At 28.0% G+C, this 13,210-nt stretch overlaps 1 protein-coding gene across 1 annotated transcript; it reads right to left on the reverse strand.

Moving 5' to 3' along the window:
- Positions 1-2,509: 2,509 nt before the first annotated feature.
- LOC114424951 lies at positions 2,510-5,280 on the reverse strand. Its single transcript, XM_028391647.1, has 2 exons — positions 4,929-5,280; positions 2,510-4,094 (listed from the first exon to the last, which is right to left on the reverse strand). The coding sequence occupies exons 1-2, from the start codon at positions 5,049-5,051 to the stop codon at positions 2,922-2,924; spliced, it is 1,296 nt and encodes a 431-aa protein (XP_028247448.1). The 5' UTR covers positions 5,052-5,280; the 3' UTR covers positions 2,510-2,921.
- Positions 5,281-13,210: the final 7,930 nt, after the last annotated feature.

Below are 13,210 nucleotides of genomic sequence, written 5' to 3' on the forward strand. Positions count from 1 at the left end.
TTTAATAAATTATGACTGAATATTAGAAATTAATTTAATATATATATATATTATCTTTAAAATTCAAATACAAATGTCGTTTTATGCTTTTAATTTCAACTAAACAGTTTAACAAGGCAAGTTGTAACTAAATATTAAAAACCAACTTTGAATACATATATTTTATCTTCAAGATTTAAACACATTTCTAATTAATGTGCACATGATATATCTATCCTCTTATATTTTTAATATCACTTGAACAGTTTAACTTAATTTTTTGTCCTTTTCAATTTATTATTTTTAATATTTTTAGTTCTAATTTGAATTTAAATATTTGTTTTAAAAAATATTAATAATTAAAATAACAATATATCATAATATAAAATATAAGTTATATGCTCAAAAATACTTATTTATTATAGGTTTTAAATATAGTATCATTTATAATTTTCAAAAAATTATTGTAAATTTGGTTGTATAAAACAAACGTATAATTTGTGTAATGCATTGATTAAAATACTAGTGACTATATATTTTTTAAGAGTTTTTTTTCTTTATAGAGACTACAGATGTTCCAACCCATTGGCTTAGAAACTATTATTGTGCTTATGATACATGATTATGGTTAGTTTAAGAAAATTTTACAAAAAAAATAAAAGCAAATTCTTATGTTAAATAAATCATTTTCTCACATGTAAATACAATTATAATCTTACATTAATGTGTCAATCCTATGAATTATATTTTTGAAGAGTTTAATAATTATACTAGTATAAAATTTTATACTATTAACCAAAATTCATTATATAAAAGTCAACAAACTTGATAATTTGTAATTGAATGATAATAATATAAAACTTCTTTACATTATCATTGTATAACTTATTCTTTCATTTTTTAAATGAAAAACTTAGATGGTTAATTAATCAAACTATAATAAATATAATTTTTTACAAAATTAGTATAAAAATAATAAATTTATTATATATAATAATTATGATTGGGTAACAATGTAATTTTTTTACATTATCCGTATATATATTAGTTGCTCTTTTTCTTTTCATTTTTAATTTATTTTATGCTATTATTATACAATTAAAGAAAGTTAGATAATTTATGTGTTATATTATATGTTTGGTTTTCTTTAAATTATAGCTTGGTGTAGGAAAAAAATTCCCGAAAAGAATATATCTTTTGTTTGAAAGAAAATTTATCTACGATACCCATATACATTCTTTAATTAAATTATTCTATTTTAAATTTAGATAAATGATGTCCCTTTCTTAATTTTTTTTATTAAAAACCTTTAAATTCTTCTTTGTTTTACCTAATTATTCATAAATTGAGTTGATTAAATTATTTTGAACTTTCTTCTCTAACTTTAATCTCTATGTCTACAAAATATTTCATTTTTTTATTTTGATTTTTCACAACATTTCTAACTTTAAAACTTTTAAAATTATTTTATGACTCTAAAAATATTATAGTCATAAAATAATTTAAAAAGATTAGTTGTTTTGTTTCATCTCAATTAAGTATACTAATTAACCTTCTCGCTTTTATCTATTTGGGATGAAGTAAATACAAGTACTTCTGTAAATAATCTTTAAAGCATGTGTTTGTTCTGTTTTGGATTAAGACGTTATCCTCTCTTCCTCCTAAATTTTAACATTACCAACAAAATTTAAGTATATCAAGTAATTGTTTTGTTCAAAAGATTGCCAGAATATTAAGTGTATATATACGGTATCTAAGGCTTTTTTTCTCTTGTTTTGTTCCATCTCAATTTCTAACATTACATGAATAACTTTTCCTGACTACATATAAGTTGTTGATATATTTGAAAGTAATAACTTTTGTAGATACGAATTACGAGCGTAATGGTCTAGCAACCTTAGATATTTTGGTGAATTGTATATACATAATATTCTCACAATCTTCGATGTCTCGGGTGTTGATTATGGACATGACTTGGTTGAACTTTCAGGATAAAAAAGATTAAAGTATTCGACGATAAAACTTATGAGACAGATACATGAGGGAAAAATAGGTCTAACACAAAGAAGAATTTATTAAATTATTAAATTAAATCATCTGTGATTTTTTTTATTTTAAGTTATTTTTATTTTTATCTTGATTTTATTTATATTCTCAGGTGCTAATTTCATACTTTATTTTTATCTAAAATAAAAATATCATATTAACATTAAATTCATTAATTGTATTAGTAAAATATTTTTATAATTTAATCTATTTTAAGTGTATTTAGTTATTATATATTTTAAAAATTTAAACAAAAACAAATTATTATTCTAAAAGAATTTATTTTTAAAAAATAAAATATTTTTTAAATATTCATATCCAATTAATCCAACTCGTTTATCATTGGATTGGATCCGTAAAAAAAAAAAAAGACCAAATGCATTGAGATAATATGAAAATTTAAATTACTTACTAGTACTCCAAGTTCTGCAGTCGCATTCCTACAATGACAATCAAGGCAAGGGGCAACGAAAAAAACACGTCATAGTCAAAAATCAAAATCGTCATTGGTTATTGGTAACCAATGTCTAGATGTCAACTATATTACACTTACAAACGAAAAGCATAAAGAATCGGGTGTGGAGAATGGAGATGCTCTAAATATAAAGCCATTCCTAATCCAAAGTAGGTTTACCTGCAAAATTTATAGCTAGTCTGCAAAACTTACCCTCATAGTTCAAACATTATCCCCACCATTCTATTTGGTAGATCTACCAAAGTAAAAATTCTTAGTTGCCTATGATTCAATTTAGTAGGGGTGGTGTTGGCTACTGTGATACAATGGCACAATTTTTTTTTTAATAAAAAATTCCATGTCAAATTCCAGCAAGGCTATGTTAAGTGAAAATCACTAAACTAAGTCAGTCCTTCCTTATTTGCGATTAGCCAACACCAGGTCAAATCATTGGGAAGAAAGACCAATTATTGGACGATCCTCCTTCCTTGCTTGCAACTTTCTCATTAGCCCACCAGTCAGCAACTATATTAGGAGCAGGAGAATCCCCTCCTTCTGCATTATCAAAGTTGAATTCTTTAGCAGCAGAAAATATTATACATTCATCCTTATGATGAGCCCTTTCCACATCTCCATTGTCCGCAGTCTGTTGTGGTGCATCATTGGGAGTTTCAGAGACAAGGACTTCTATTGAATTATCTTTTTTATCTTCTCCTGGTGCATCAGTTTTGAGTTTTGAAAGTGCCACTGCCTTGTTTTCCACACATTTTAATACTTCTTGGGCAGACACTTCAATAGAGACCCTATGGTTTACACTAATCTCATTCGGGTGATTTTTTCTTGGACGTGGGGACATTATGATATCAGAAACCCAGTGACTTGGAAGAAAACCAGCTTGAGTTGTGGATCTTATAGAATCAGGGGTTAGAGAGCCAGAACCTTGATGTGACTTGTGGTTTTCATTAGTAGACGGTTTATCAAAGTTTAGAAGCTTGGTAGGGTCACCTATTTGAAAGTCAAGGAGGAGGGAGCCACGAGAGTTAAAGTCAGTGTCAGGGAAAGGAGATGATGTGCCAGAAGGTGAGAAAGCAGATCTTGGTGAAATGAGTTGACCAACCGGGCTTCCAGGATGAAGCTGATAGGAGTGGAAATCATACTGAGAAATTTGGAACCTCTGATAGGTCTCACTATTTTTGGTGTTGGGGTCAAGCAGTTGAGCAAATGGCACTTCGGGTGAAGAAGGTGTAGTCAAGTGGACAGACTCAGGAGGGGGAGTGAAAGGAGCAGTTGATGGTTCTGTGGTGAATGTTGAGAAAACAGGTGGCGAAACTAATTGTGTTTCGTGTGCATAAGGTCCAATGGCAAAGATAGAGAAAGGACCACATGGGGATTGTGCAACTGAAGGAGGTTCCGAGTGAAGGAAAGATGCAGGAGATGAGGGAGGTGCAGAAAAGTGGAATGGGATAATAGGTGCTTGTGTTGAATTTACTGTTGCAGCAGCATCTGTGCCAGAAGCTGTTCTTCCGGTAACAAGGACTGCATGTCCGATGCGCTTTCGGTTATTGCCATGTCCAAAACACCAATACATGTTCAACCAGCTTCCCCAGCTTTTCTTCTGCAAGAAACAAACATTGAGTCATGTTCTCTAACTCAGACTATGATTTGAATGAGAAACATATACAAAATGAAAAACAAGAGTTTATGATTGCTTGCAGGATGAAGAACGTAAGAAGTCAATGAATGTGCCATACATGATAGGGTCCAGATCCAGAGGATACATACATATTATTAGCCTGTAACTAGACATAACAGTTTTGGAAATTTAATATGTACGCAGAAGACACAGAAAGTATGTAAATGTCTAATTCTGGCTAAAAATTTGTATTCATTGCAAAGGTGAGACTCTAAATCAATTGGCATTGGCTGGAAACAGTTTTTGCAGTGGTAGTTAGTTGTCTTCAAAGATCAGATTATCGTTAGTTGAATAATGAAAAGTTCAGTAGACTCAGAAGATAAATAAATAAATAAGCGATGATACATAAATGTATTAATTCAGCAAAAAGATAAATATACATAAATGTATTATCTCTTCGTTATATGGTATCTGTCCACTTTATCAAGTATTATGAAGTGGGTTCTACTAAACTCTTCACAAACTTCATATATCTTTTTCAAAAAGTAATGTTTGTTAAAAAAAAAAAAATTCTCTCTCTTGAAAAGACCATTCTTTTTGTATAAGAGATTGATTATAGCCACTTAGAAAAACAGAGCAAGATTCAACAGAAATGGAGAACATAATAAAAACTTGACCAAGAAAAACAGAGAACCGACAGGTCTCAAGCTTAAAAAAGATCAAATCCTCATCTTCATAATAACTGAAACAATCTCTCTCTTTTCCACAAAAGTGTTGCAAAACTGATAGAAGTGATCATGGAATTAATTATTATACCTGGACGTGAGGATGAGGTTGATTAAGGCGATTCTCGATGGAAGCGATGACAGTTGCAGCAGCGTTGATAGTCTCCAAAGTGTTGTTCACAGCTCTGGCATCGCCTCCATTAGCACCTCTCATTATCTACTACCTCTTTCTTTACAAATACAGATGGATATAAAAGCAGAGTAGCGGCGAACAGGGGAATAGATTTTTCTATATTCACCACATACAAAAAAAACAAACAAGCTTGAAATCGCAGAGGCATGAGCGTTGAGAGGAGTTTGATTTGTTATAAAATCAATATCTCTCTCTAGTTTAGTGCCATAGTTGGCTCGGGTGTTGAAGAGGTCAAAACACGACAATGAATGACTTGGTGCTCGTGTGATTTACGGGTCTTTGTTCATTTAATATTAAAACATGAGATGATATGATTGATGGGTGATGTTATTAAAGTGTCACGAACTTACTCAACTGCCCCTTTGACTCTCCCATTCAAATATTTTATCAATAACTTTTAGTTTTTTTTTTATCACTTAGCTCATATCATATTAATTATCATCTTTACTAAATGTTTGAAATATTATCATTTTTTTAGAAATGTTAATAATATTCTTTGAATATTATTTTATTATTTAAATTTTTTTCACAATTATAAAAAATAATAAAATCTATATTATATTTAATAATTTTGTTTTATGATTTTATAATTTTAAATAATAATAAAATATATGTTATGAAAAATATGGGAAAAAGTGTTGCTAACTTTATTTATTTATTTCTTAATGCTCGCCTTTGCATCACCGTCATCCTAATAAATTGCTACTAGTACCATGATGTGTGTGTAGCAGTGGTATTGGCCGCCACAAAAAAAGAAAAAGGAAAGGAGTGATTAGTGGGTTATTGTGCCAAAGTAATCAAGTGTATGTGCACGTGTGCATTGAGCCATTTCCCCAAAGTTTTCCTGCACACCACTCACTGGGCTTTCGGGGAACACCGCAGCCATATTTATTCCCCTTCCATCTCTTACTCTTTTTCCTTCATTATTAATTTATGGGTAGGATATGTTTTGTTCTTTCTAACATTATTTAAAATTAATTTTAGTCGGTTAAAATTCTTTTCTTTTCTTAATATTTTTATTTTTTTATATTTATAACTGTCATTAAATATTACTAGTAGTTAAAATAACTTTGATTACTAAAAATGAGAGGAATAAAAATAAGATTATTTTTTAATGACTAAAACTGAATTTAGAAAATTTAGACATCACAGATATATTTTACTCTCTTTTTATTATCTAAGAAGATTATTGGAGATTTTTTTTTCTTTCTGCAATTTATGCCCAAACCCATGCTTTTCTAGCTTCTAAAAAATTACTATCAAAAGGTGTTCAGGAGGTTAGTTGCTCGGTAGTTTTATTTTTCCCTTGTATCGAAAAAAAAAATTACTATCTAAACTTTGTTCGTTTTTTGGGATACCGGATCTTAAAATCAGCGTGAGATATTTTCCTTTTTCTTCATATTAAATTATCGGTTGCTGAAGTTTTGCCTTGTTTAAGTTTAACTACATGCTTGGGAAAATAAAGCATAAAAACAAAACAAGATAGGGATTTTGGAACCCAACCCAACATGCCAAATTGGAAATCAACTATAGCTACTACTTTTCTGAACTTTTAAGGTCAGCTTAGTCTGCCCATGCTAATGTGGATCAATTAGCAGATTTTCTTATGGGATACTGAATCTGTTTTTTTACAGAATTTTTCATAAAAAATATTTTTTTAAAAGATAATTAATTTTAAAAAATTCCATATGTTTGTTTCAGCTTCCTAAAATAATCAACTATAAGAGTTTAATGTCTATATACATATAATATAAAATAATTTTTCACTATGTCATTTAATTATAAATCATTATAGTTTGAATTATTTTAAATATTAACAAACTTGTTTGAATTATTTTAAATATCAATAAATTTATTATATATGATAAGTTGTGATTGAATGACTATGAAATACATAACTTTTTTCTCTAATTCTAAACAAGTATAAATTAGTTTATTCTTTTTTTAATTCTCTAAAAAAACGAGCCCTTAATCATTTTTATATCAAGATGACTTTCACTTATTTTTTTTGAAACAGACTGGCCCATTAACTTTGATAGACATACTTCTTTGACGTTGGGCTTTGTTTCCAATAGACATGTTAAGTCTGTATCTTCAAACGCAAAGTTCTTTTACTTTTCTTAAATTGTTTTTTTTAAAACTTTTTTATACCTCTTTTTTAAATTTTACTTTGGTTATTTTCATTAATTGTAGTTTTTGTCTACCGTCAAGAAGACAATGAAGTAGCAGTTAAAGAATAATTTTTGACAATTTTACGAAAGGGATTAAATTTAGACAAAATATTATAAAAAATGTTAAATCCAAGGTCTAGACAGAAATCCAAGGTCTAGCTGCACATAATTAGTTAGTTAAATATTACTACTAATAAATAACCTTCAAACATGTTTCTTTTGTGTGTCACTCCCTTTCTCCTTCTTTACATTTCATCTTTAAATTTTAAATCTGGGTATGAACTAAAATGAGTTCAATAACATTTACAATCAATGATTCTTTTTTAAAAAAATGTGTTTCAATAACATAAAATAAAATAAAAATTGATGGATAATTTTTTTTAAAAATACTGTACTAAAATTACATTTATAAATTTAATAAAAGTCGACACGGCTTCCCGTTTATGGGTCTCATTAGTCTTTATTACTACGTTAGTCACAACTCATGAGTGATGCAATCGAAGTCACGAGAGTCCGCTCATCAATGCAGCCTAAAATAAAATATCAAATTAAATTAAAGTAAAGGGTTTGTTTGTGAACCACTAAATACTAATGCAGCCTAAAAACCAACACTTTCGAGGTAGGTTCCTGCACACGTACGGCTGTGCCACCCTCCACCTATAACCAAATATTCTTCTCTATACTAAATAATTATTAATTTATTATCATTATTTTTTTATTAGAACACATGTATATTTTTAAAAGATATAACTGTTAGAAGTATTCATTATACGATTACATCATTTTTGTATAAGAGGTAAAAAAAAAATTGTAATTTTGAGTCGATTGATCTACTTAGGAGGTTGAATATTGCAGAATTGGGGATCATTTTCTTTGAGAGGTCCCACTTTTAAATAAAAGCCCACATGATAAATATATATTTATCTTATAGTATTTAGCTATTATCGTATTAGAAGAGCCATCAAGATGTGACTCCAAGACAATGACACGATTTAGCTATTATCCAATCCTATTATCATGTGCTACACAGTGGTATATGCTAAGCGGGGACAAAGTATGCAAGATCATATTTACTGTTCTAAAACACCAATATCAATTTCTTTCTTGCGTAATTTATCTTCTACAGGATCAAGTGTGGGGATGAAAAGTTGGAAGCCAGATTTCTTAAAAGATAACGATTGCACGTGCAGAAAATTAATAATATAAAATTATATTCCTTTCAACTCAAATATACATAAAAATAACTAATTTTATATTAATTAAAAAATTAACTTACATCATTTAATTTTATTAATCTCAAATACAAAAAATAAAATTATTCTTAAAATATATTTTAGAACATGTTATCATGATTAAACTTAAAAATAAAATTGCAATTAAATAAAAATATCTTAAGAATAATATCATTAAATAAGAATAAAATTAATTAAATTTATTTTTATTTAAGTCCAAAAATATAAAATATTTTTTTTTATACATGAGTTCGGAGTATCATACATGTTACAATCATTTGTAAATGTAATTTTTTTCTATTTCAAAACTATCCCAACAAGGATGCAAGAAGTTGAATGTCATGCAAAATTGTGACTCATAATTTCATCCTTAGTCTGACATCCTTTGTAAGTGATATACATTATAAGTTTTAGAGGGAGAGGAAAAAAAGTGGTTTTTAGATTTAATTAATAGCATGCTTGATTTAATTTAAATTTAGATAAATAATCATTTAATTTAAAAATAATAATAAAGCAGTTTTTATATTTCAAAAATAGCCGAACCAAATTAATGATAGACAGTATATAAAGAAAATGCTCTTTATAGAATTGAAAACTATCAACTTAGAAGTACATATTTGGTTGTTCATCTAATTTATTATCAGAAATTTGGAGACTAATTCAATGATCTATCACAAATTAAACGCAAGAAGAAGAATTTGAATAGTTTTTTCAACCTCCGTTTACATAAACATATCCTAAACCTAAACTTAAAGCTCAGTTTTAGGAAGCAGGAAATTGGTTCCACTATTCCCTCCCATATTAATGATGAATTTGCCACAAGGGTAAGGTAATAAGGAGCATCACTGAACATGGGTTTTGGTTGTTTTTGTCTTTTTAGACTAATCCAAGCCATTCATTGGAAAGACCATAAACCTGGTCTCACATGGGAGCATGTGCTCTCATCTATTCAAAACTCAAAAGAACCTTTCACACTAACTAATTGTTACAAACATCAATGCCATTCATTTAAGTCAACCCAACGGTCAGTGTGTTGTGTTGGCGTCCCAGGATCCTGATATTTATTTATTTATTTCAGAACAACACAGCCAATACTTGAAATAAAACCACCTCCAGCACGTTGTTTGTCTTTCTATTTTATACATACATATAAATAAATTATTTACACAATGTCAATTACATAGGTTTAATTGTGCGAGTTTCTGAATTTTTACCAAATTTTTAATTTCTAATTACATAGCCAGTACTTATATAAGAGAGTAAGATTACAAATTAAAAACTTTTACACTGATCATAACTTGAAATTAATTGTTAAAAAAACACTAGTGTAAAAAAAAAACACTAGATTAAACGTATACTTTTTTTTTTACCAAATGTAAGTGTTTTTTTTAATAGGAATTTAAATTTTGATTCACCGCACTAATCTTTGAGGAAGTAAAATACTCTTTAAGGGATAACTCATTTCCCGTAAATATTGTTTTATTTACATGGTCAAGAATCAAACTCTTGTGATATATTTAAAGGGTATAAATCACCCATTATGAGTACTTACCTGATTATATTTAATAAATTTTATATACTATTATGAATTTATATATTAAGCTAACTAATTAAATATGCTTAATTACTTGAGTGCAATATCAACTCCCTGACAAAATCGTTAAGCTAATAAAGCTATGTATTATTGACGCTGATATATTTCTTTCATATCAGTTTAGTTTTTCAATTAATTATGTAAAAGATGTTTTTTATAGAAAATAAATAAATTAATATTTACCAGAATGCTAATATAATGTTATTTCTCTATAGTACATGTTTTATTAATTAACGTAAATGTCAGCATAAAATTATTTATTTAAATAACCAATTCTATATTGAAAAAAGAATATACCGATTAATTTATTGTTTGAACTTTGAGTTCTGCTTTTGATGTATTCTTGTCCTCTCCTCGTGTTTTATATGCATGGATTCGTTGCCGTACCCCTTGACTGAAACATGATGTCGTTCCTTTCAAATAATTTGTACACTTTGCAAAATCAAGTTCATCATTGTATCTTTTGTTTCATTCATCGATTTCCTTAAATTATTCAACTTTATATTTATATTATAAGATATAAATTAAAAAAAATTATTTTAAATAAAAGACCACGTGAAAAATTAGTTAAAGTTCATATTTAAATTCTAAACGGGGGTTATCAACAAATAGAATCAATTTAAATATTTAAAGTTCAATTTTAGCTAAATTTATCAACATATCCATCGCTTAAATGATATTCTTTCTTCACTTAACTGATTATAGGAATTAAAAACAAAATTTTTAATATATCAAGAATTTAATATAATGAATAACTTTATTATAGACTTAAAATAAAAATCGATTATTTATTGTAAACGTCATACATATTTAAACCATAGTTTGTTTGATTTCCGTTGGCTTTGGAAAAAAACTGTGCCAATATTTATCTCCCTACTCAGATCAACTAGTCAAGATTTATCTTAATCCAAGTTCTAACAATTAGATCGAAGATTAGACCCTTAATATTAGTTGATTTCCAGTTTTTTGGTATATCAAAAGTCTTTCCATCAATTAAGCACCGGATTCCGTATAAATCCTTAATTAGAGACAGCAATACTATTAAGAATTCAAAAGGTCTCATAATTGACAATCCCTATTCTTATCGAACTTAAAACATTACTAATTATGTATTTAGCCTCCTTTCTAATCCCTAACCTATTTTTTCGACTGTAACTGTAAGTACATATAACATAATCCATGAATTGTCAATATATGGATGTATGGAGAATAAAAACAAGCAGTAGATAAACTTGAATTAAAAAAAATAATCTACACTTACAAATATGTTGAAGTTGGGATCTTCTGTCTCGTGATAAGAGACTTCAACTCCTCATAGCGTGGCAAAGGGAAAACAAAGAAAATATATCCAAGAAATTACATCAGTGGTGATAAACTGAGATTCCACAATTTTGCTTTCGTAACCTCATGTCTCTTCTATGAGAATTAGAGAATCCTTACTCCCGCATGTCCTCAGTCCCAAAACTTAGTTAAAAATTTAAACAGTTGTAGTATTGTTTTTATATCAATCAGGTTATAGTTGCAGCGAAGTTGGGCGTAGAAACACAAGCAATTTTTTATTTTTTTTAAATGCAAGAAACAAAAGCATGTTATATTCTTCCTCTTATTCAACAAGCCTCAATCTAACTTGGAATCTTTACTGGGAAATCAAATCTAGGATCAGTTGAACCAAAGATTATAATCTTCCTCTTATTCTTAAGACGTAGTCAAGATTATTTTTTTATTAGTTATTCAATTTTCTAAATCGAGTCTTTTTATTCTCTTTGGAATGTTTGGTAGGAGATGAATTTTTTCATAACATGAATATTGAGAAACTTAATTTTTTAGAATGTGTATAAAATAAATTTGGTTGATCTTGTTCTAACAATAGTTTATGGTAAACCGAAAAAATTACTGACAGAGTCGCGGACAATGTCGTTTTCTTTAAGACGTTTCGTGACATTGCTAAAAATTGTGCAAACAGACCAAATCATTGTATAAGATTCTCACTACACTGAGGGAACCTTCCTAAAATTACACCTTATTGTATGACTTGAAAAGTCACTTTAAAGCCACCCAAAAATATGACTTGAAAAGTCACTATTATAGCCAACGAAAATATGACATAAAAAGTCACTCTTATAACCAACCAAATAGCCAACCAAAATATGACTTAAAAAGTCTCTCTTATAGTCAACCGAAATTATGACTTGAAAAGTCATTCTTATACCCAACCGAAATTATAAAGCGACACGAAGGAGAAGTTTGCCAGAAATGCATCGACTGAAAAAATGGAAGGAAGAAAGAAAAGTTGAGAAAATGATTCTAAACTGAGACAAGGAAAAATGAAGAAACGAACTCTCTATATATAAAGAGTGAAACATTAAAGTGTTTTATCCTGAAAGATGCGGGACTTAAAATCTTTTTTTTTTTCTTTTCTTTTCAAACCTTCATCCTTTGTTGTAACATATCTTAATATGTTTTTTCAAAATTAAATATTTATGTAAAATATGTAACTAAAATTTTTCCTCTACTTAAAAAAATTGAATTCTTAATTATCCTCTTTTTTGAGAATGTTTTTAAGAGAAAAATGAACTAAAATTGATTCTCGAAATCATAATTTCTGACAATATGTTTTATTAATTACATAATAAACATGAAAATCTTAGTTTTACTCTTTAAGATTCATGAGATTTATGAAGAAGTGAAAATTTTCCGTTTAACAAACGCCCTTAATCTCTTTCTTCAAAAAGTTCATCAATACGAGTTTAAGATTAATGAATTTTTGTACAAATACATATACAGACTTTTATAATTTTTTCCCAAGTAATGACTACACTCAGGTACAAATTGTGATGAAAATACCCTTTAAAACTCCGCAAATCAAGGACTTATCACCTGGCTAAAATGAAGGATATATATACATTTTAAATTTAATATCACGAAATCATCAACTTTATATATTATATTATTATTTAATTATACCCGTAGAGTGATAGAAAAAAAATTATAACTTGGTAACTTACCATAAAATCATGATTTTTTTAATCCGTGTTATCTGCTGGCTAAGAGTTAAAAACTAATTAAATACTATTTAAAATACATATGTATTTAAGAAAATTACCTTTTCTAACAATGATGTTTAATTGACGTTTGTTTCACAGAATTATCTTATATTTTTGGAATATTGTTTTTCTTTTTTTT

This window comes from Glycine soja, chromosome 1 (assembly GCF_004193775.1).
Source record: "Glycine soja cultivar W05 chromosome 1, ASM419377v2, whole genome shotgun sequence".
NCBI lineage: Eukaryota > Viridiplantae > Streptophyta > Magnoliopsida > Fabales > Fabaceae > Glycine > Glycine soja.

What these genes read in the sequence shown, in the direction of transcription:
- LOC114424951 (XM_028391647.1), bottom strand. Translation starts at nt 5,051, where the DNA reads ATGAGAGGTGCTAATGGAGGCGATGCCAGAGCTGTGAACAACACTTTG. An exon ending in AACCTCATCCTCACGTCCAG is followed by an intron (nt 4,095 to 4,928) that starts GTATAATAATTA and finishes TGTTTCTTGCAG; the next exon opens with AAGAAAAGCTGGGGAAGCTG.